At 34.9% G+C, this 22,686-nt stretch overlaps 1 protein-coding gene across 1 annotated transcript in view; it reads left to right on the forward strand.

The window, feature by feature from the left end:
• LOC6524927 overlaps window positions 1–22,686 on the forward strand; it is a 37,778-nt gene that overhangs the window by 4,573 nt on the left and 10,519 nt on the right. Inside the window, exons 8-9 of the mRNA XM_039373574.2 lie at window positions 456–20,058; window positions 20,101–22,647. Of these exons, the coding sequence (XP_039229508.2) occupies window positions 456–20,058; window positions 20,101–22,647 (22,150 nt within the window). The remainder of the gene's footprint in view (window positions 1–455; window positions 20,059–20,100; window positions 22,648–22,686) is intronic.

Here is a 22,686-nt window from a genome sequence, read left to right on the forward strand (position 1 = left end):
AGAAACAAATCAAAATATCCATAGTGTGAAAGATAATACTCCAAAACATATCACAACTAAAGGAGATGCTATTACTGGTAATAAAACCACAATGCCATCGGAGTTTTCATCCTTGGAAATGATAGAGCCAATAACAAGCAGTAAACCATCAACACAAATTGTTTGCGAATGCACTTGCTTATTACAACAAGTAAATGACTCGTGTACATGCAACTGTATGACAGATACCATTTCCATTGATGTATCTATAATAACAGAAACCCAAATAAAGTCTAGCGAAGATTTTCAGTACTCTTCAAACCCTTCTTCCTATAAAAGTACACTTAAGAATACAAATACCAAACAGAAAACTACAAGTCTATTGACATTATTACCAATTTCGAGTACAGGACAATATCAAACATCCCAAAACGAAATGAGATATCAATCGCAATCTGTACCTTCATTGAGTACAGTATTTAGTGGTCTACCAAAATTACCGACCCCAGAAAAAAGCCACTTAACGCTAGAGGATAAGGAACAACAGTCAAAGTCTTTACCTCTCTTAAGTACAATATCAAACTTTCAATTTGAACAATCAAGTTTCCTTGGCTGTGATTGTACTTGCCAATTGGAAATAGGAAAAGACTCGTGTATCTGCGAATGCAACCCAAATGGAAGTAGTTCAGAAGTCTCGGTCAGTGGATCCGATCAGTCATTACCCACAGAAACAAATCAAGAACTCTATAGTGTAAAAGATAATATCCCAATACAGGAAGAAAATGGTACTTCGTTACTTACAGAGGCCAGTCCAGAACCTTTCAGTATTGAACATATCACAACTAGAGACTATGCTATTACTGGGAATAAAACCACAATGCTATCGGAGTTTTCATCCTTGGAAATGATAGATCCAATAACAAGCAGTAAACCATCAACACATAATGTTTGCGAATGCACTTGCCTATTACAACAAGTAAATGACTCGTGTACATGCAACTGTATGACAGATACCATTTCCATTGATGCATCTATGTTAACAGAAAGCCAAATAAAGTCTAGCGAAGATTTTCAGTACTCTTCAAACCCTTCTTCATATAAAAGTACACTTAAGAATACAAATACCAAACAGAGAACTACAAGTCTATTGACATTATTACCAATTTCGAGTACAGGACAATATCAAACATCCCAAAACGACATGGAAAATCAATCGCAATCTGTACCACCATTAAGTACAGCATTTAGTGGTCTAACCAAAATTTCAACCACAGACAAAGATCATCCAACATTAAGTAGTCTACAAGAAATACCAAACACAGGAATAAGCCACCAAACACTAGAGGAAAAGGAACAACAGTCAAAGTCTTTACCTCTCTTAAGTACAATATCCAACTTTCAATTTGAACAATCAAGTTTCCTTGGCTGTGATTGTACTTGCCAGTTGGAAACAGGAAAAGACTCGTGTATCTGCGAATGCAACCCAATTGGAAGTAGTTCAGAAGTCTCGGTCAGTGGATCCGATCAGTCATTACCCACAGAAACAAATCAAGATATTCATGGTGGGAAAGATAATACCTCAAAACCGATAGGAAGTGATACTTCGTTACTCACAGAGGCCAGTCCAGAACCTTCCAGTGTTGAACATATCACAAGTAAAGGAGATGCTATTACTGGTAATAAAACCACAATGCCATCGGAGTTTTCATCCTTGGAAATGATAGAGCCAATAACAAGCAGTAAACCATCAATACATAATGTTTGCGAATGCACTTGCCTATTGGAACAAGGAGATGACTCGTGTACATGCAACTGTATGACAGATACCATTTCTATTGATGCATCTATAATAACAGCAAGCCAAATAAAGTATAGCGAAGATTTTCAGTACTCTTCAAACCCTTCTTCATATAAAAGTACCCTTGAAACAACAAAATCAGAAGAGAAAACTACAAGTCCACTGACATCATTACCAATTTCGAGTACAGGACAATATCAAACATCCAAAAACGACATGGGAAATCAATCGCAATCTGTACCTCCATTAAGTACAGTATTTAGTGGTCTACCAAAATTACCGACTCCAGGAATAAGCCACTTAACGCTAGAGGATAAGGAACAACAGTCAAAGTCTTTACCTCTCTTAAGTACAATATCAAACTTTCAAATTGAACAATCAAGTTTCCTTGGCTGTGACTGTATTTGCCAATTGGAAATGGGAAAAGACTCGTGTATCTGCGAATGCAACCCAAATCGAAGTAGTTCAGAAGTCTCGGTCAGTGGATCCGATCAGAACACAGATCCCACAGAAACAAATCAAGATATTCATGGTGTGAAAGATAATACCTCAAAACCGATAGGAAGTGATACTTCGTTACTCACAGAGGCCAGTCCAGAACCTTCCAGTGTTGAACATATCACAAGTAAAGTAGATGCTATTACTGGTAATAAAACCACAATGCCATCGGAGCTTTCATCCTTGGAAATGATAGAGCCAATAACAAGCAGTAAACCATCAATACATAATGTTTGCGAATGCACTTGCCTATTAGAACAAAAAAATGACTCGTGTACATGCAACTGTATGACAGATACCATTTCCATTGATGCATCTATGTTAACAGCAAGCCAAATAAAGTCTAGCGAAGATTTTCAGTACTCTTCAAACCCTTCTTTATATAAAAGTACCCTTAAAACAACAAATACAGAAGAGGAAACTACAAGTCCATTGACATCATTACCAATTTCGAGTACAAGGCAATATGAAACATCCCAAAACGAAATGATAAATCAATCGCAATCTGTACCACCATTAAGTGCAGCATTTAGTGGTCTAGTCAAAATTTCAACCACAGACAAAGATCATCCAACATTAAGTAGTCTACAAGGAATACCAAACACAGGAATAGGCCATCTAACACTAGAGGAAAAGGAACAACAGTCAAAGTCATTACCTCTCTTAAGTACAATATCAAACTTTGAATTTGAACAATCAAGTTTTAGTGGTTGTGGTTGTACTTGCCAGTTGGAAACAGGAAAAGACTCGTGTATCTGCGAATGCAACCCAAATGGAAGTAGTTCAGAAGTCTCGGTAAGTGGATCCGAGCAGACATTACCCACAGAAACGAATCAAGAACTCTATAGTGTGAAAGATAATATCCCAACACAGGAAGAAAATGGTACTTCGTTACTAACAGAGGCCAGTTCAGAACCTTTCAGTTATAAATATATCACAACTAAAGGCTATCCTCTTACTGGTAATAAAACCACAATGCCATCCGAGCTTTCATCCTTGGAAATGACAGAGCCAATAACAAGCAGTAAGCCAACAATATCTGATATTTGCGAATGCACTTGTCAATTAGAACAAGAAAATGACTCGTGTACATGCAACTGTATGACAGATACCATTTCTATTGATGTATCTATGTTAACAGCAAGCCAAACACCTTTACCTCAATCCACAACAGAAAAAAGTAGTCCAATTCAAGAATCAACAAAGTTTCCTCAATCAAGTACACAAACTGAAAGTATATTTTCAAGTCAAAGTCTAGATGAAGATAGAACATCTGAAGAAGATACAAGGACACTATCGATATCTCCTTTTCAATCAAGTACAATGGCAAATAGTTTACCTACTGTTTCGAGTGCAGCAATTCAAACAATTCAAGAGGAAACAACGGAATTTTTAACTTCTTTACCTCAATCCACAACAGAAGAAAGCAGTTCATTTCAAGAATCCAGTGAAGAAGAAAATCAAATGACAGAAATGCCATGGACACTATCAACAAAGCTTCCTCAATCAAGTACACAAACTGAAAGTATATTTTCAAGTCAAAGTGTAGATAAAGATAGAACATCTGAAGAAGATACAAGGACACTATCGATAACTCCTTTTCAATCAAGTACAATGGCAAATAGATTGCCTACAGTTTCGAGTGCAGAAGATCAAACAATTCAAGAGGAAACAACGGAATTTGTAACTTCTTTACTTCAATCCGCAACAGAAGAAAGCAGTTCATTTCAAGAATCCAGTGAAGAAGTAAATCAAATGACAGAAGTGCCATGGACACTATCAACAAAGCTTCCTCAAACAAGTACACAAACTGAAAGTATATTTTCAAGTCAAAGTGTAGATAAAGATAGAACATCTGAAGAAGATACAAGGACACTATCGATATCTCCTTTTCAATCAAGTACAATGGCAAATAGTTTACCTACTGTTTCGAGTGCAGAAATTCAAACAATTCAAGAGGAAACAACGGAATTTTTAACTTCTTTACTTCAATCCACAAAAGAAGAAAGCAGTTCATTTCAAGAATCCAGTGAAGAAGAAAATCAAATGACAGAAGTGGCATGGACACTATCAACAAAGCTTCCTCAATCAAGTACACAAACTGAAAGTATATTTTCAAGTCAAAGTGTAGATAAAGATAGAACATCTGAAGAAGATACAAGGACACTATCGATATCTCCTTTTCAATCAAGTACAATGGCAAATAGTTTACCTACTGGTTTGAGTGCAGAAATTCAAACAATTCAAGGGGAAACAACGGAATTTTTAACTTCTTTACCTCAATCCACAACAGAAGAAAGCAGTTCATTTCAAGAATCCAGTGAAGAAGAAAATCAAATGACAGAAGTGCCATGGACACTATCAACAAAGCTTCCTCAATTAAGTACACAAACTGAAAGTATATTTTCAAGTCAAAGTGTAGATAAAGATAGAACATCTGAAGAAGATACAAGGACACTATCGATATCTCCTTTTCAATCAAGTACAATAGCAAATAGTTTACCTACTGTTTCGAGTGCAGCAATTCAAACGATTCAAGAGGAAACAACGGAATTTTTAACTTCTTTACCTCAATCCACAACAGAAGAAAGCAGTTCATTTCAAGAATCCAGTGAAGAAGAAAATCAAATGACAGAAGTGCCATGGACACTATCAACAAAGCTTCCTCAATCAAGTACACAAACTGAAAGTATATTTTCAAGTCAAAGTGTAGATAAAGATAGAACATCTGAAGAAGATACAAGGACACTATCGATATCTCCTTTTCAATCAAGTACAATGGCAAATAGTTTACCTACTGTTTCGAGTGCAGAAATTCAAACAATTCAAGAGGAAACAACGGAATTTTTAACTTCTTTACCTCAATCCACAACAGAAGAAAGCAGTTCATTTCAAGAATCCAGTGAAGAAGAAAATCAAATGACAGAAGTGCCATGGACACTATCAACAAAGCTTCCTCAATTAAGTACACAAACTGAAAGTATATTTTCAAGTCAAAGTGTAGATAAAGATAGAACATCTGAAGAAGATACAAGGACACTATCGTTATCTCCTTTTCAATCAAGTACAATAGCAAATAGTTTACCTACTGTTTCGAGTGCAGTAATTCTAACGATTCAAGAGGAAACAACGGAATTTTTAACTTCTTTACCTCAATCCACAACAGAAGAAAGCAGTTCATTTCAAGAATCCAGTGAAGAAGAAAATCAAGTGACAGAAGTGCCATGGACACTATCAACAAAGCTTCCTCAATCAAGTACACAAACTGAAAGTATATTTTCAAGTCAAAGTGTAGATAAAGATAGAACATCTGAAGATGATACAAGGACACTATCGATATCTCCTTTTCAACCAAGTACAATGGCAAATAGTTTACCTACTGTTTCGAGTGCAGCAATTCAAACGATTCAAGAGGAAACAACGGAATTTTTAACTTCTTTACCTCAATCCACAACAGAAGAAAGCAGTTCATTTCAAGAATCCAGTGAAGAAGAAAATCAAATGACAGAAGTGCCATGGACACTATCAACAAAGCTTCCTCAATCAAGTACACAAACTGAAAGTATATTTTCAAGTCAAAGTGTAGATAAAGATAGAACATCTGAAGAAGATACAAGGACACTATCGATATCTCCTTTTCAATCAAGTACAATGGTAAATAGTTTACCTACTGTTTCGAGTGCAGAAATTCAAACAATTCAAGAGGAAACAACGGAATTTTTAACTTCTTTACCTCAATCCACAACAGAAGAAAGCAGTTCATTTCAAGAATCCAGTGAAGAAGAAAATCAAGTGACAGAAGTGCCATGGACACTATCAACTAAGCTTCCTCAATCAAGTACACAAGCTGAAAGTATATTTTCAAGTCAAAGTGTAGATAAATTTAGACCATCTGAAGAAGATACAAGGACACTATCGATATCTCCTTTTCAATCAAGTACAATGGCAAATAGTTTGTCTACAGTTTCGAGTGCAGAAGATCAAACAATTCAAGAGGAAACAACGGAATTTTTAACTCCTTTACCTCAATCCACAACAGAAGAAAGCAGTTCATTTCAAGAATCCAGTGAAGAAGAAAATCAAATGACAGAAGTGCCATGGACACTATCAACAAAGCTTCCTCAATTAAGTACACAAACTGAAAGTATATTTTCAAGTCAAAGTGTAGATAAAGATAGAACATCTGAAGAAGATACAAGGACACTATCGATATCTCCTTTTCAATCAAGTACAATGGCAAATAGTTTACCTACTGTTTCGAGTGCAGCAATTCAAACAATTCAAGAGGAAACAACGGAATTTTTAACTTCTTTACCTCAATCCACAACAGAAGAAAGCAGTTCATTTCAAGAATCCAGTGAAGAAGAAAATCAAATGACAGAAGTGCCATGGACACTATCAACAAAGCTTCCTCAATTAAGTACACAAACTGAAAGTATATTTTCAAGTCAAAGTGTAGATAAAGATAGAACATCTGAAGAAGATACAAGGACACTATCGATATCTCCTTTTCAATCAAGTACAATGGCAAATAGTTTACCTACTGTTTCGAGTGCAGAAATTCAAACAATTCAAGAGGAAACAACGGAATTTTTAACTTCTTTACCTCAATCCACAACAGAAGAAAGCAGTTCATTTCAAGAATCCAGTGAAGAAGAAAATCAAATGACAGAAGTGCCATGGACACTATCAACTAAGCTTCCTCAATCAAGTACACAAGCTGAAAGTATATTTTCAAGTCAAAGTGTAGATAAATTTAGACCATCTGAAGAAGATACAAGGACACTATCGATATCTCCTTTTCAATCAAGTACAATGGCAAATAGTTTGTCTACAGTTTCGAGTGCAGAAGATCAAACAATTCAAGAGGAAACAACGGAATTTTTAACTCCTTTACCTCAATCCACAACAGAAGAAAGCAGTTCATTTCAAGAATCCAGTGAAGAAGAAAATCAAATGACAGAAGTGCCATGGACACTATCAACAAAGCTTCCTCAATTAAGTACACAAACTGAAAGTATATTTTCAAGTCAAAGTGTAGATAAAGATAGAACATCTGAAGAAGATACAAGGACACTATCGATATCTCCTTTTCAATCAAGTACAATGGCAAATAGTTTACCTACTGTTTCGAGTGCAGCAATTCAAACAATTCAAGAGGAAACAACGGAATTTTTAACTTCTTTACCTCAATCCACAACAGAAGAAAGCAGTTCATTTCAAGAATCCAGTGAAGAAGAAAATCAAATGACAGAAGTGCCATGGACACTATCAACTAAGCTTCCTCAATCAAGTACACAAGCTGAAAGTATATTTTCAAGTCAAAGTGTAGATAAATTTAGACCATCTGAAGAAGATACAAGGACACTATCGATATCTCCTTTTCAATCAAGTACAATGGCAAATAGTTTGTCTACAGTTTCGAGTGCAGAAGATCAAACAATTCAAGAGGAAACAACGGAATTTTTAACTCCTTTACCTCAATCCACAACAGAAGAAAGCAATTCATTTCAAGAATCCAGTGAAGAAGAAAATCAAATGACAGAAGTGCCATGGACACTATCAACAAAGCTTCCTCAATCAAGTACACAAACTAAAAATATATTTTCAAGTCAAAGTGTAGATAAAGATAGAACATCTGAAGATGATACAAGGACACTATCAATATCTCCTTTTCAATCAAGTACAATGGCAAATAGTTTACCTACTGTTTCGAGTGCAGAAATTCAAACAATTCAAGAGGAAACAACGGAATTTTTAACTTCTTTACCTCAATCCACAACAGAAGAAAGCAGTTCATTTCAAGAATCCAGTGAAGAAGAAAATCAAATGACAGAAGTGCCATGGACACTATCAACTAAGCTTCCTCAATCAAGTACACAAGCTGAAAGTATATTTTCAAGTCAAAGTGTAGATAAATTTAGACCATCTGAAGAAGATACAAGGACACTATCGATATCTCCTTTTCAATCAAGTACAATGGCAAATAGTTTGTCTACAGTTTCGAGTGCAGAAGATCAAACAATTCAAGAGGAAACAACGGAATTTTTAACTCCTTTACCTCAATCCACAACAGAAGAAAGCAGTTCATTTCAAGAATCCAGTGAAGAAGAAAATCAAATGACAGAAGTGCCATGGACACTATCAACAAAGCTTCCTCAATTAAGTACACAAACTGAAAGTATATTTTCAAGTCAAAGTGTAGATAAAGATAGAACATCTGAAGAAGATACAAGGACACTATCGATATCTCCTTTTCAATCAAGTACAATGGCAAATAGTTTACCTACTGTTTCGAGTGCAGCAATTCAAACAATTCAAGAGGAAACAACGGAATTTTTAACTTCTTTACCTCAATCCACAACAGAAGAAAGCAGTTCATTTCAAGAATCCAGTGAAGAAGAAAATCAAATGACAGAAGTGCCATGGACACTATCAACAAAGCTTCCTCAATTAAGTACACAAACTGAAAGTATATTTTCAAGTCAAAGTGTAGATAAAGATAGAACATCTGAAGAAGATACAAGGACACTATCGATATCTCCTTTTCAATCAAGTACAATGGCAAATAGTTTACCTACTGTTTCGAGTGCAGCAATTCAAACAATTCAAGAGGAAACAACGGAATTTTTAACTTCTTTACCTCAATCCACAACAGAAGAAAGCAGTTCATTTCAAGAATCCAGTGAAGAAGAAAATCAAATGACAGAAGTGCCATGGACACTATCAACTAAGCTTCCTCAATCAAGTACACAAGCTGAAAGTATATTTTCAAGTCAAAGTGTAGATAAATTTAGACCATCTGAAGAATATACAAGGACACTATCGATATCTCCTTTTCAATCAAGTACAATGGCAAATAGTTTGTCTACAGTTTCGAGTGCAGAAGATCAAACAATTCAAGAGGAAACAACGGAATTTTTAACTCCTTTACCTCAATCCACAACAGAAGAAAGCAGTTCATTTCAAGAATCCAGTGAAGAAGAAAATCAAATGACAGAAGTGCCATGGACACTATCAACAAAGCTTCCTCAATTAAGTACACAAACTGAAAGTATATTTTCAAGTCAAAGTGTAGATAAAGATAGAACATCTGAAGAAGATACAAGGACACTATCGATATCTCCTTTTCAATCAAGTACAATAGCAAATAGTTTACCTACTGTTTCGAGTGCAGCAATTCAAACAATTCAAGAGGAAACAACGGAATTTTTAACTTCTTTACCTCAATCCACAACAGAAGAAAGCAGTTCATTTCAAGAATCCAGTGAAGAAGAAAATCAAATGACAGAAGTGCCATGGACACTATCAACAAAGCTTCCTCAATCAAGTACACAAACTGAAAGTATATTTTCAAGTCAAAGTGTAGATAAAGATAGAACATCTAAAGAAGATACAAGGGCACTATCGATATCTCCTTTTCAATCAAGTACAATGGCAAATAGTTTACCTACTGTTTCGAGTGCAGCAATTCAAACAATTCAAGAGGAAACAACGGAATTTTTAACTTCTTTACCTCAATCCACAACAGAAGAAAGCAGTTCATTTCAAGAATCCAGTGAAGAAGAAAATCAAATGACAGAAGTGCCATGGACACTATCAACAAAGCTTCCTCAATCAAGTACACAAACTGAAAGTATATTTTCAAGTCAAAGTGTAGATAAAGATAGAACATCTGAAGAAGATACAAGGACACTATCGATATCTCCTTTTCAATCAAGTACAATGGCAAATAGTTTGTCTACAGTTTCGAGTGCAGAAGATCAAACAAACCAAGAGGAAACAACGGAATTTTTAACTCCTTTACCTCAATCCACAACAGAAGAAAGCAGTTCATTTCAAGAATCCAGTGAAGAAGAAAATCAAATGACAGAAGTGCCATGGACACTATCAACAAAGCTTCCTCAATCAAGTACACAAACTGAAAGTATATTTTCAAGTCAAAGTGTAGATAAAGATAGAACATCTGAAGAATATACAAGGACTCTATCGATATCTCCTTTTCAATCAAGTACAATGGCAAATAGTTTTCCCACAGTTTCGAGTGCAGAAGATCAAACAATTCAAGAGGAAACAACGGAATTTTTAACTCCTTTACCTCAATCCACAACAGAAGAAAGCAGTTCATTTCAAGAATCCAGTGATGAAGAAAATCAAATGACAGAAGTGCCATGGACACTATCAACAAAGCTTCCTCAATCAAATACACAAACTGAAAGTATATTTTCAAGTCAAAGTGTAGATAAAGATAGAACATCTAAAGAAGACTCAAGGACACTATCGATATCTCCTTTTCAATCAAGTACAATGACAAATAGTTTACCTACTGTTTCGAGTGCAGAAGATCAAACAATTCAAGAGGAAACAACGGAATTTTTAACTTCTTTACCTCAATCCACAACAGAAGAAAGCAGTTCATTTCAAGAATCCAGTAATGAAGAAAATCAAATGACAGAAGTGCCATGGACACTATCAACAAAGCTTCCTCAATCAAGTACACAAACTGAAAGTATATTTTCAAGTCAAAGTGTAGATAAAGATAGAACATCTGAAGAAGATACAAGGACACTATCGATATCTCCTTTTCAATCAAGTACAATGGCAAATAGTTTGTCTACAGTTTCGAGTGCAGAAGATCAAACAAACCAAGAGGAAACAACGGAATTTTTAACTCCTTTACCTCAATCCACAACAGAAGAAAGCAGTTCATTTCAAGAATCCAGTGAAGAAGAAAATCAAATGACAGAAGTGCCATGGACACTATCAACAAAGCTTCCTCAAACAAGTACACAAACTGAAAGTATATTTTCAAGTCAAAGTGTAGATAAAGATAGAACATCTGAAGAATATACAAGGACACTATCGATATCTCCTTTTCAATCAAGTACAATGGCAAATAGTTTACCTACTGTTTCGAGTGCAGCAATTCAAACGATTCAAGAGGAAACAACGGAATTTTTAACTTCTTTACCTCAATCCACAACAGAAGAAAGCAGTTCATTTCAAGAATCCAGTGTAGAAGAAAATCAAATGACAGAAGTGCCATGGACACTATTAACAAAGCTTCCTCAATCAAGTACACAAGCTGAAAGTATATTTTCAAGTCAAAGTGTAGATAAAGATAGAACATCTGAAAAAGATACAAGGACACTATCGATATCTCCTTTTCAATCAAGTACAATGGCAAATAGTTTTCCCACAGTTTCGAGGGCAGAAGATCAAACAATTCAAGAGGAAACAACGGAATTTTTAACTTCTTTACCTCAATCCACAACAGAAGAAAGCAGTTCATTTCAAGAATCCAGTAAAGAAGAAAAGGAAATGACAGAAGTGCCATGGACACTATCAACTAAGCTTCCTCAATCAAGTACACAAATTGAAAGTATATTTTCAAGTCAAAGTGTAGATAAAGATAGAACATCTGAAGAAGATACAAGGACACTATCGATATCTCCTTTTCAATCAAGTACAATGGCAAATAGTTTGTCTACAGTTTCGAGTGCAGAAGATCAAACAAACCAAGAGGAAACAACGGAATTTTTAACTCCTTTACCTCAATCCACAACAGAAGAAAGCAGTTCATTTCAAGAATCCAGTGAAGAAGAAAATCAAATGACAGAAGTGCCATGGACACTATCAACAAAGCTTCCTCAAACAAGTACACAAACTGAAAGTATATTTTCAAGTCAAAGTGTAGATAAAGATAGAACATCTGAAGAATATACAAGGACACTATCGATATCTCCTTTTCAATCAAGTACAATGGCAAATAGTTTACCTACTGTTTCGAGTGCAGCAATTCAAACGATTCAAGAGGAAACAACGGAATTTTTAACTTCTTTACCTCAATCCACAACAGAAGAAAGCAGTTCATTTCAAGAATCCAGTGTAGAAGAAAATCAAATGACAGAAGTGCCATGGACACTATTAACAAAGCTTCCTCAATCAAGTACACAAGCTGAAAGTATATTTTCAAGTCAAAGTGTAGATAAAGATAGAACATCTGAAAAAGATACAAGGACACTATCGATATCTCCTTTTCAATCAAGTACAATGGCAAATAGTTTTCCCACAGTTTCGAGGGCAGAAGATCAAACAATTCAAGAGGAAACAACGGAATTTTTAACTTCTTTACCTCAATCCACAACAGAAGAAAGCAGTTCATTTCAAGAATCCAGTAAAGAAGAAAAGGAAATGACAGAAGTGCCATGGACACTATCAACTAAGCTTCCTCAATCAAGTACACAAATTGAAAGTATATTTTCAAGTCAAAGTGTAGATAAAGATAGAACATCTGAAGAAGATACAAGGACACTATCGATATCTCCTTTTCAATCAAGTACAATGGCAAATAGTTTGTCTACAGTTTCGAGTGCAGAAGATCAAACAAACCAAGAGGAAACAACGGAATTTTTAACTCCTTTACCTCAATCCACAACAGAAGAAAGCAGTTCATTTCAAGAATCCAATGAAGAAGAAAATCAAATGACAGAAGTGCCATGGACACTATCAACAAAGCTTCCTCAAACAAGTACACAAACTGAAAGTATATTTTCAAGTCAAAGTGTAGATAAAGATAGAACATCTGAAGAATATACAAGGACACTATCGATATCTCCTTTTCAATCAAGTACAATGGCAAATAGTTTACCTACTGTTTCGAGTGCAGCAATTCAAACGATTCAAGAGGAAACAACGGAATTTTTAACTTCTTTACCTCAATCCACAACAGAAGAAAGCAGTTCATTTCAAGAATCCAGTGAAGAAGAAAATCAAATGACAGAAGTGCCATGGACACTATTAACAAAGCTTCCTCAATCAAGTACACAAGCTGAAAGTATATTTTCAAGTCAAAGTGTAGATAAAGATAGAACATCTGAAAAAGATACAAGGACACTATCGATATCTCCTTTTCAATCAAGTACAATGGCAAATAGTTTTCCCACAGTTTCGAGGGCAGAAGATCAAACAATTCAAGAGGAAACAACGGAATTTTTAACTTCTTTACCTCAATCCACAACAGAAGAAAGCAGTTCATTTCAAGAATCCAGTAAAGAAGAAAAGGAAATGACAGAAGTGCCATGGACACTATCAACTAAGCTTCCTCAATCAAGTACACAAATTGAAAGTATATTTTCAAGTCAAAGTGTAGATAAAGATAGAACATCTGAAGAAGATACAAGGACACTATCGATATCTCCTTTTCAATCAAGTACAATGGCAAATAGTTTGTCTACAGTTTCGAGTGCAGAAGATCAAACAAACCAAGAGGAAACAACGGAATTTTTAACTCCTTTAACTCAATCCACAACAGAAGAAAGCAGTTCATTTCAAGAATCCAGTAAAGAAGAAAAGGAAATGACAGAAGTGCCATGGACACTATCAACTAAGCTTCCTCAATCAAGTACACAAATTGAAAGTATATTTTCAAGTCAAAGTGTAGATAAAGATAGAACATCTGAAGAAGATACAAGGACACTATCGATATCTCCTTTTCAATCAAGTACAATGGCAAATAGTTTGTCTACAGTTTCGAGTGCAGAAGATCAAACAAACCAAGAGGAAACAACGGAATTTTTAACTCCTTTACCTCAATCCACAACAGAAGAAAGCAGTTCATTTCAAGAATCCAGTGAAGAAGAAAATCAAATGACAGAAGTGCCATGGACACTATCAACAAAGCTTCCTCAAACAAGTACACAAACTGAAAGTATATTTTCAAGTCAAAGTGTAGATAAAGATAGAACATCTGAAGAATATACAAGGACACTATCGATATCTCCTTTTCAATCAAGTACAATGGCAAATAGTTTACCTACTGTTTCGAGTGCAGCAATTCAAACGATTCAAGAGGAAACAACGGAATTTTTAACTTCTTTACCTCAATCCACAACAGAAGAAAGCAGTTCATTTCAAGAATCCAGTGTAGAAGAAAATCAAATGACAGAAGTGCCATGGACACTATTAACAAAGCTTCCTCAATCAAGTACACAAGCTGAAAGTATATTTTCAAGTCAAAGTGTAGATAAAGATAGAACATCTGAAAAAGATACAAGGACACTATCGATATCTCCTTTTCAATCAAGTACAATGGCAAATAGTTTTCCCACAGTTTCGAGGGCAGAAGATCAAACAATTCAAGAGGAAACAACGGAATTTTTAACTTCTTTACCTCAATCCACAACAGAAGAAAGCAGTTCATTTCAAGAATCCAGTAAAGAAGAAAAGGAAATGACAGAAGTGCCATGGACACTATCAACTAAGCTTCCTCAATCAAGTACACAAATTGAAAGTATATTTTCAAGTCAAAGTGTAGATAAAGATAGAACATCTGAAGAAGATACAAGGACACTATCGATATCTCCTTTTCAATCAAGTACAATGGCAAATAGTTTGTCTACAGTTTCGAGTGCAGAAGATCAAACAAACCAAGAGGAAACAACGGAATTTTTAACTCCTTTAACTCAATCCACAACAGAAGAAAGCAGTTCATTTCAAGAATCCAGTGAAGAAGAAAATCAAATGACAGAAGTGCCATGGACACTATCAACAAAGCTTCCTCAAACAAGTACACAAACTGAAAGTATATTTTCAAGTCAAAGTGTAGATAAAGATAGAACATCTGAAGAAGATACAAGGACACTATCTATATCTTCTTTTCAATCAAGTACAATGGCAAATAGTTTACCTACTGTTTCGAGTATAGCAATTCAAACAATTCAAGAGGAAACAACGGAATTTTTAACTTCTTTACCTAAATCCACAACAGAAGAAAGCAGTTCATTTCAAGAATCCAGTGAAGAAGAAAATCAAATGACAGAAGTGCCATGGACACTATCAACAAAGCTTCCTCAAACAAGTACACAAACTGAAAGTATATTTTCAAGTCAAGGTGTAGATAAAGATAGAACATCTGAAGAAGATACAAGGACACTATCGATATCTCCTTTTCAATCAAGTACAATGGCAAATAGTTTACCTACTGTTTCGAGTGCAGCAATTCAAACGATTCAAGAGGAAACAACGGAATTTTTAACTTCTTTACCTCAATCCACAACAGAAGAAAGCAGTTCATTTCAAGAATCCAGTGTAGAAGAAAATCAAATGACAGAAGTGCCATGGACACTATCAACAAAGCTTCCTCAATCAAGTACACAAGCTGAAAGTATATTTTCAAGTCAAAGTGTAGATAAATTTAGACCATCTGAAGAAGATACAAGGACACTATCGATATCTCCTTTTCAATCAAGTACAATGGCAAATAGTTTGTCTACAGTTTCGAGTGCAGAAGATCAAACAAACCAAGAGGAAACAACGGAATTTTTAACTCCTTTAACTCAATCCACAACAGAAGAAAGCAGTTCATTTCAAGAATCCAGTGAAGAAGTAAATCAAATGACAGAAGTGCCATGGACACTATCAACAAAGCTTCCTCAATCAAGTACACAAACTGAAAGTATATTTTCAAGTCAAAGTGTAGATAAAGATAGAACATCTAAAGAAGACTCAAGGACACTATCGATATCTCCTTTTCAATCAAGTACAATGACAAATAGTTTACCTACTGTTTCGAGTGCAGAAGATCAAACAATTCAAGAGGAAACAACGGAATTTTTAACTCCTTTACCTCAATCCACAACAGAAGAAAGCAGTTCATTTCAAGAATCCAGTAATGAAGAAAATCAAATGACAGAAGTGCCATGGACACTATCAACAAAGCTGCCTCAAACAAGTACTCAAACTAAAAGTATATTTTCAAGTCAAAGTGTATATGAAGATATAACATCTGAAGAAGATACAAGGACACTATCGATATACCCTTTTCAATCAAGTACAATGGCAAATAGTTTACCTACTGTTCCGAGTGCAGAAATTCAAACAATTCAAGAGGAAACAACGGAATTTTTAACTCCTTTACCTCAATCCACAACAGAAGAAAGCAGTTCATTTCAAGAATCCAGTGAAAAAGAAAATCAAATGACAGAAGTGCCATGGACACTATCAACAAAGCTTTCTCAATCAAGTACACAAACTGAAAGTATATTTTCAAGTCAAAGTGTAGATGAAGATAGAACATCTGAAGAAGATACAAGGACACTATCGATATCTAATATTCAATCAAGTACAATGGCAAATAGTTTTCCCACAGTTTCGAGTGCAGAAGATCAAACAATTAAAGACGAAACAACGGAATTTTTAACTCCTTTACCTCAATCTACAACAGAAAAAAGCAGTTCATTTCAAGAATCCAGTGAAGAAGAAAATCAAATGACAGAAGTGCCATGGACACTATCAACAAAGCTTCCTCAATCAAGTACACAAACTGAAAGTATATTTTCAAGTCAAAGTGAAGATAAAAACAGAATATCTAAAGAAGATACAAGGACACTATCGATATCTCCTTTTCAATCAAGTACAATGGCAAATAGTTTACCTACTGTTTCGAGTGCAGAAATTGAAACAATTAAAGAGGAAACAACGGAATTTTTAACTCCTTTACCCCAATCCACAACAGAAGAAAGCAGTTCATTTCAAGAATCCAGTGAAGAAGAAAATCAAATGACAGAAGTGCCATGGACACTATCAACAAAGCTTCCTCAATCAAGTACACAAACTGAAAGTATATTTTCAAGTAAAAGTGTAGATAAAGATAGAACATCTGAAGAAGATACAAGGACACTATCGATATCTCCTTTTCAATCAAGTACAATGGCAAATAGTTTACCTACTGTTTCGAGTGCAGCAATTCAAACGATTCAAGAGGAAACAACGGAATTTTTAACTTCTTTACCTCAATCCACAACAGAAGAAAGCAGTTCATTTCAAGAATCCAGTGAAGAAGAAAATCAAATGACAGAAGTGCCATGGACACTATCAACAAAGCTTCCTCAATCAAGTACACAAACTGAAAGTATATTTTCAAGTAAAAGTGTAGATAAAGATAGAACATCTGAAGAAGATACAAGGACACTATCGATATTTCCTTTTCAATCAAGTACAATGGCAAATAGTTTACCTACTGTTTCGAGTGCAGAAATTCAAACAATTCAAGAGGAAACAACGGAATTTTTAACTTCTTTACCTCAATCCACAACAGAAGAAAGCAGTTCATTTCAAGAATCCAGTGAAGAAGAAAATCAAATGACAGAAGTGCCATGGACACTATCAACAAAGCTTTCTCAATCAAGTACACAAACTGAAAGTATATTTTCAAGTAAAAGTGTAGATAAAGATAGAACATCTGAAGAAGATACAAGGACACTATCGATATCTCCTTTTCAATCAAGTACAATGGCAAATAGTTTACCTACTGTTTCGAGTGCAGAAATTCAAACAATTCAAGAGGAAACAACGGAATTTTTAACTTCTTTACCTCAATCCACAACAGAAGAAAGCAGTTCATTTCAAGAATCCAGTGAAGAAGAAAATCAAATGACAGAAGTGCCATGGACACTATCAACAAAGCTTCCTCAATCAAGTACACAAACTGAAAGTATATTTTCAAGTAAAAGTGTAGATAAAGATAGAACATCTGAAGAAGATACAAGGACACTATCGATATCTCCTTTTCAATCAAGTACAATGGCAAATAGTTTACCTACTGTTTCGAGTGCAGAAATTCAAGAGGAAACAACGGAATTTTTAACTTCTTTACCTCAATCCACAACAGAAGAAAGCAGTTCATTTCAAGAATCCAGTGAAGAAGAAAATCAAATGACAGAAGTGCCATGGACACTATCAACAAAGCTTCCTCAATCAAGTACACAAACTGAAAGTATATTTTCAAGTAAAAGTGTAGATAAAGATAGAACATCTGAAGAAGATACAAGGACACTATCGATATTTCCTTTTCAATCAAGTACAATGGCAAATAGTTTACCTACTGTTTCGAGTGCAGAAATTCAAACAATTCAAGAGGAAACAACGGAATTTTTAACTTCTTTACCTCAATCCACAACAGAAGAAAGCAGTTCATTTCAAGAATCCAGTGAAGAAGAAAATCAAATGACAGAAGTGCCATGGACACTATCAACAAAGCTTCCTCAATCAAGTACACAAACTGAAAGTATATTTTCAAGTCAAAGTGTAGATGAAGATAGAACATCTGAAGAAGATACAAGGACACTATCGATATCTCCTTTTCAATCAAGTACAATGGCAAATAGTTTACCTACTGTTTCGAGTGCAGAAATTCAAACAATTCAAGAGGAAACAACGGAATTTTTAACTTCTTTACCTCAATCCACAACAGAAGAAAGCAGTTCATTTCAAGAATCCAGTGAAGAAGAAAATCAAATGACAGAAGTGCCATGGACACTATCAACAAAGCTTCTTCCATCAAGTACACAAACTGAAAGAATATTTTCAAGTCAAAGTGTAAATAAAGATAGAACATCTGAAGAAGAAACAAGGACACTATCGATATCTCCTTTTCAATCAAGTACAATGGCAAATAGTTTACCTACTGTTCCGAGTGCAGAAATTCAAACAATTCAAGAGGAAACAACGGAATTTTTAAATCCTTTACCTCAATCCACAACAGAAGAAAGCAGTTCATTTCAAGAATCCAGTGAAGAAGAAAATCAAATGACAGAAGGGCCATGGACTCTATCAACAAAGCTTTCTCAACCAAGTACACAAACTGAAAGTATATTTTCAAGTCAAAGTGTAGATGAAGATAGAACATCTGAAGAAGATACAAGGACACTATCGATATCTCCTTTTCAATCAAGTACAATGGCAAATAGTTTACCTACTGTTCCGAGTGCAGAAATTCAAACAATTAAAGAGGAAACAACGGAATTTTTAACTTCTTTACCTCAATCCACAACAGAAGAAAGCAGTTCACTTAAAGAATCCAGTGAAGAAGAAAATCAAATGACAGAAGTGCCATGGACACTATCAACAAAGCTTCCTCAATCAAGTACTCAAACTAAAAGTATATTTTCAAGTCAAAGTGTAGATGAAGATAGAACATCTGAAGAAGATACAAGGACACTATCGATATCTCCTTTTCAATCAAGTACAATGGCAAATAGTTTACCTACTGTTCCGAGTGCAGAAACTCAAACAATTCAAGAGGAAACAACGGAATTTTTAACTCCTTTACCTCAATCCACAACAGAAGAAAGCAGTTCATTTCAAGAATCCAGTGAAGAAGAAAATCAAATGACAGAAGTTCCATGGACACTATCAACAAAGCTTTCTCAATCAAGTACACAAACTGAAAGTATATTTTCAAGTCAAAGTGTAGATGAAGATAGAACATCTGAAGAAGATACAAGGACACTATCGATATCTAATTTTCAATCAAGTACAATGGCAAATAGTTTTCCCACAGTTTCGAGTGCAGAAGATCAAACAATTAAAGACGAAACAACGGAATTTTTAACTCCTTTACCTCAATCTACAACAGAAGAAAGCAGTTCATTTCAAGAATCCAGTGAAGAAGAAAATCAAATGACAGAAGTGCCATGGACACTATCAACAAAGCTTCCTCAATCAAGTACACAAACTGAAAGTATATTTTCAAGTCAAAGTGAAGATAAAAACAGAATATCTAAAGAAGATACAAGGACACTATCGATATCTCCTTTTCAATCAAGTACAATGGCAAATAGTTTACCTGCTGTTTCGAGTGCAGAAATTCAAACAATTCAAGAGGAAACAACGGAATTTTTAACTTCTTTACCTCAATCCACAACAGAAGAAAGCAGTTCATTTAAAGAATCCAGTGAAGAAGAAAATCAAATGACAGAAGTGCCATGGACACTATCAACAAAGCTTCCTCAATCAAGTACACAAACTGAAAGTATATTTTCAAGTCAAAGTGTAAATAAAGATAGAACATCTGAAGAAGATACAAGGACACTATCGATATCTCCTTTTCAATCAAGTACAATGGCAAATAGTTTACCTACTGTTTCGAGTGCAGAAATTCAAGAGGAAACAACGGAATTTTTAACTTCTTTACCTCAATCCACAACAGAAGAAAGCAGTTCATTTCAAGAATCCAGTGAAGAAGAAAATCAAATGACAGAAGTGCCATGGACACTATCAACAAAGCTTCCTCAATCAAGTACACAAACTGAAAGTATATTTTCAAGTAAAAGTGTAGATAAAGATAGAACATCTGAAGAAGATACAAGGACACTATCGATATTTCCTTTTCAATCAAGTACAATGGCAAATAGTTTACCTACTGTTTCGAGTGCAGAAATTCAAACAATTCAAGAGGAAACAACGGAATTTTTAACTTCTTTACCTCAATCCACAACAGAAGAAAGCAGTTCATTTCAAGAATCCAGTGAAGAAGAAAATCAAATGACAGAAGTGCCATGGACACTATCAACAAAGCTTCCTCAATCAAGTACACAAACTGAAAGTATATTTTCAAGTAAAAGTGTAGATAAAGATAGAACATCTGAAGAAGATACAAGGACACTATCGATATCTCCTTTTCAATCAAGTACAATGGCAAATAGTTTACCTACTGTTTCGAGTGCAGAAATTCAAACAATTCAAGAGGAAACAACGGAATTTTTAACTTCTTTACCTCAATCCACAACAGAAGAAAGCAGTTCATTTCAAGAATCCAGTGAAGAAGAAAATCAAATGACAGAAGTGCCATGGACACTATCAACAAAGCTTCTTCCATCAAGTACACAAACTGAAAGAATATTTTCAAGTCAAAGTGTAAATAAAGATAGAACATCTGAAGAAGATACAAGGACACTATCGATATCTCCTTTTCAATCAAGTACAATGGCAAATAGTTTACCTACTGTTCCGAGTGCAGAAATTCAAACAATTCAAGAGGAAACAACGGAATTTTTAAATCCTTTACCTCAATCCACAACAGAAGAAAGCAGTTCATTTCAAGAATCCAGTGAAGAAGAAAATCAAATGACAGAAGGGCCATGGACACTATCAACAAAGCTTCCTCAATCAAGTACACAAACTGAAAGTATATTTTCAAGTCAAAGTGTAGATGAAGATAGAACATCTGAAGAAGATACAAGGACACTATCGATATCTAATTTTCAATCAAGTACAATGGCAAATAGTTTTCCCACAGTTTCGAGTGCAGAAGATCAAACAATTAAAGAGGAAACAACGGAATTTTTAACTCCTTTACCTCAATCTACAACAGAAGAAAGCAGTTCACTTAAAGAATCCAGTGAAGAAGAAAATCAAATGACAGAAGTGCCATGGACACTATCAACAAAGCTTCTTCCATCAAGTACACAAACTGAAAGAATATTTTCAAGTCAAAGTGTAAATAAAGATAGAACATCTGAAGAAGATACAAGGACACTATCGATATCTAATTTTCAATCAAGTACAATGGCAAATAGTTTACCTACTGTTCCGAGTGCAGAAATTCAAACAATTCAACAGGAAACAACGGAATTTTTAAATCCTTTACCTCAATCCACAACAGAAGAAAGCAGTTCATTTCAAGAATCCAGTGAAGAAGAAAATCAAATGACAGAAGGGCCATGGACACTATCAACAAAGCTTCCTCAATCAAGTACACAAACTGAAAGTATATTTTCAAGTCAAAGTGTAGATGAAGATAGAACATCTGAAGAAGATACAAGGACACTATCGATATCTAATTTTCAATCAAGTACAATGGCAAATAGTTTTCCCACAGTTTCGAGTGCAGAAGATCAAACAATTAAAGAGGAAACAACGGAATTTTTAACTCCTTTACCTCAATCTACAACAGAAGAAAGCAGTTCACTTAAAGAATCCAGTGAAGAAGAAAATCAAATGACAGAAGTGCCATGGACACTATCAACAAAGCTTCCTCAATCAAGTACACAAACTGAAAGTATATTTTCAAGTCAAAGTGTAGATGAAGATAGAACATCTGAAGAAGATACAAGGACACTATCGATATCTCCTTTTCAATCAAGTACAATGGCAAATAGTTTACCTACTGTTTCGAGTGCAGAAATTCAAACAATTCAAGAGGAAACAACGGAATTTTTAACTTCTTTACCTCAATCCACAACAGAAGAAAGCAGTTCATTTCAAGAATCCAGTGAAGAAGAAAATCAAATGACAGAAGTGCCATGGACACTATCAACAAAACTTCTTCCATCAAGTACACAAACTGAAAGAATATTTTCAAGTCAAAGTGTAAATAAAGATAGAACATCTGAAGAAGATACAAGGACACTATCGATATCTCCTTTTCAATCAAGTACAATGGCAAATAGTTTACCTACTGTTCCGAGTGCAGAAATTCAAACAATTCAAGAGAAACCAACGGAATTTTTAACTCCTTTACCTCAATCCACAACAGAAGAAAGCAGTTCACTTAAAGAATCCAGTGAAGAAGAAAATCAAATGACAGAAGTGCCATGGACACTATCAACAAAGCTTCCTCAATCAAGTAC

The sequence above is a fragment of the Drosophila yakuba genome, chromosome X (assembly GCF_016746365.2).
Source record: "Drosophila yakuba strain Tai18E2 chromosome X, Prin_Dyak_Tai18E2_2.1, whole genome shotgun sequence".
Taxonomy (NCBI): domain Eukaryota; kingdom Metazoa; phylum Arthropoda; class Insecta; order Diptera; family Drosophilidae; genus Drosophila; species Drosophila yakuba.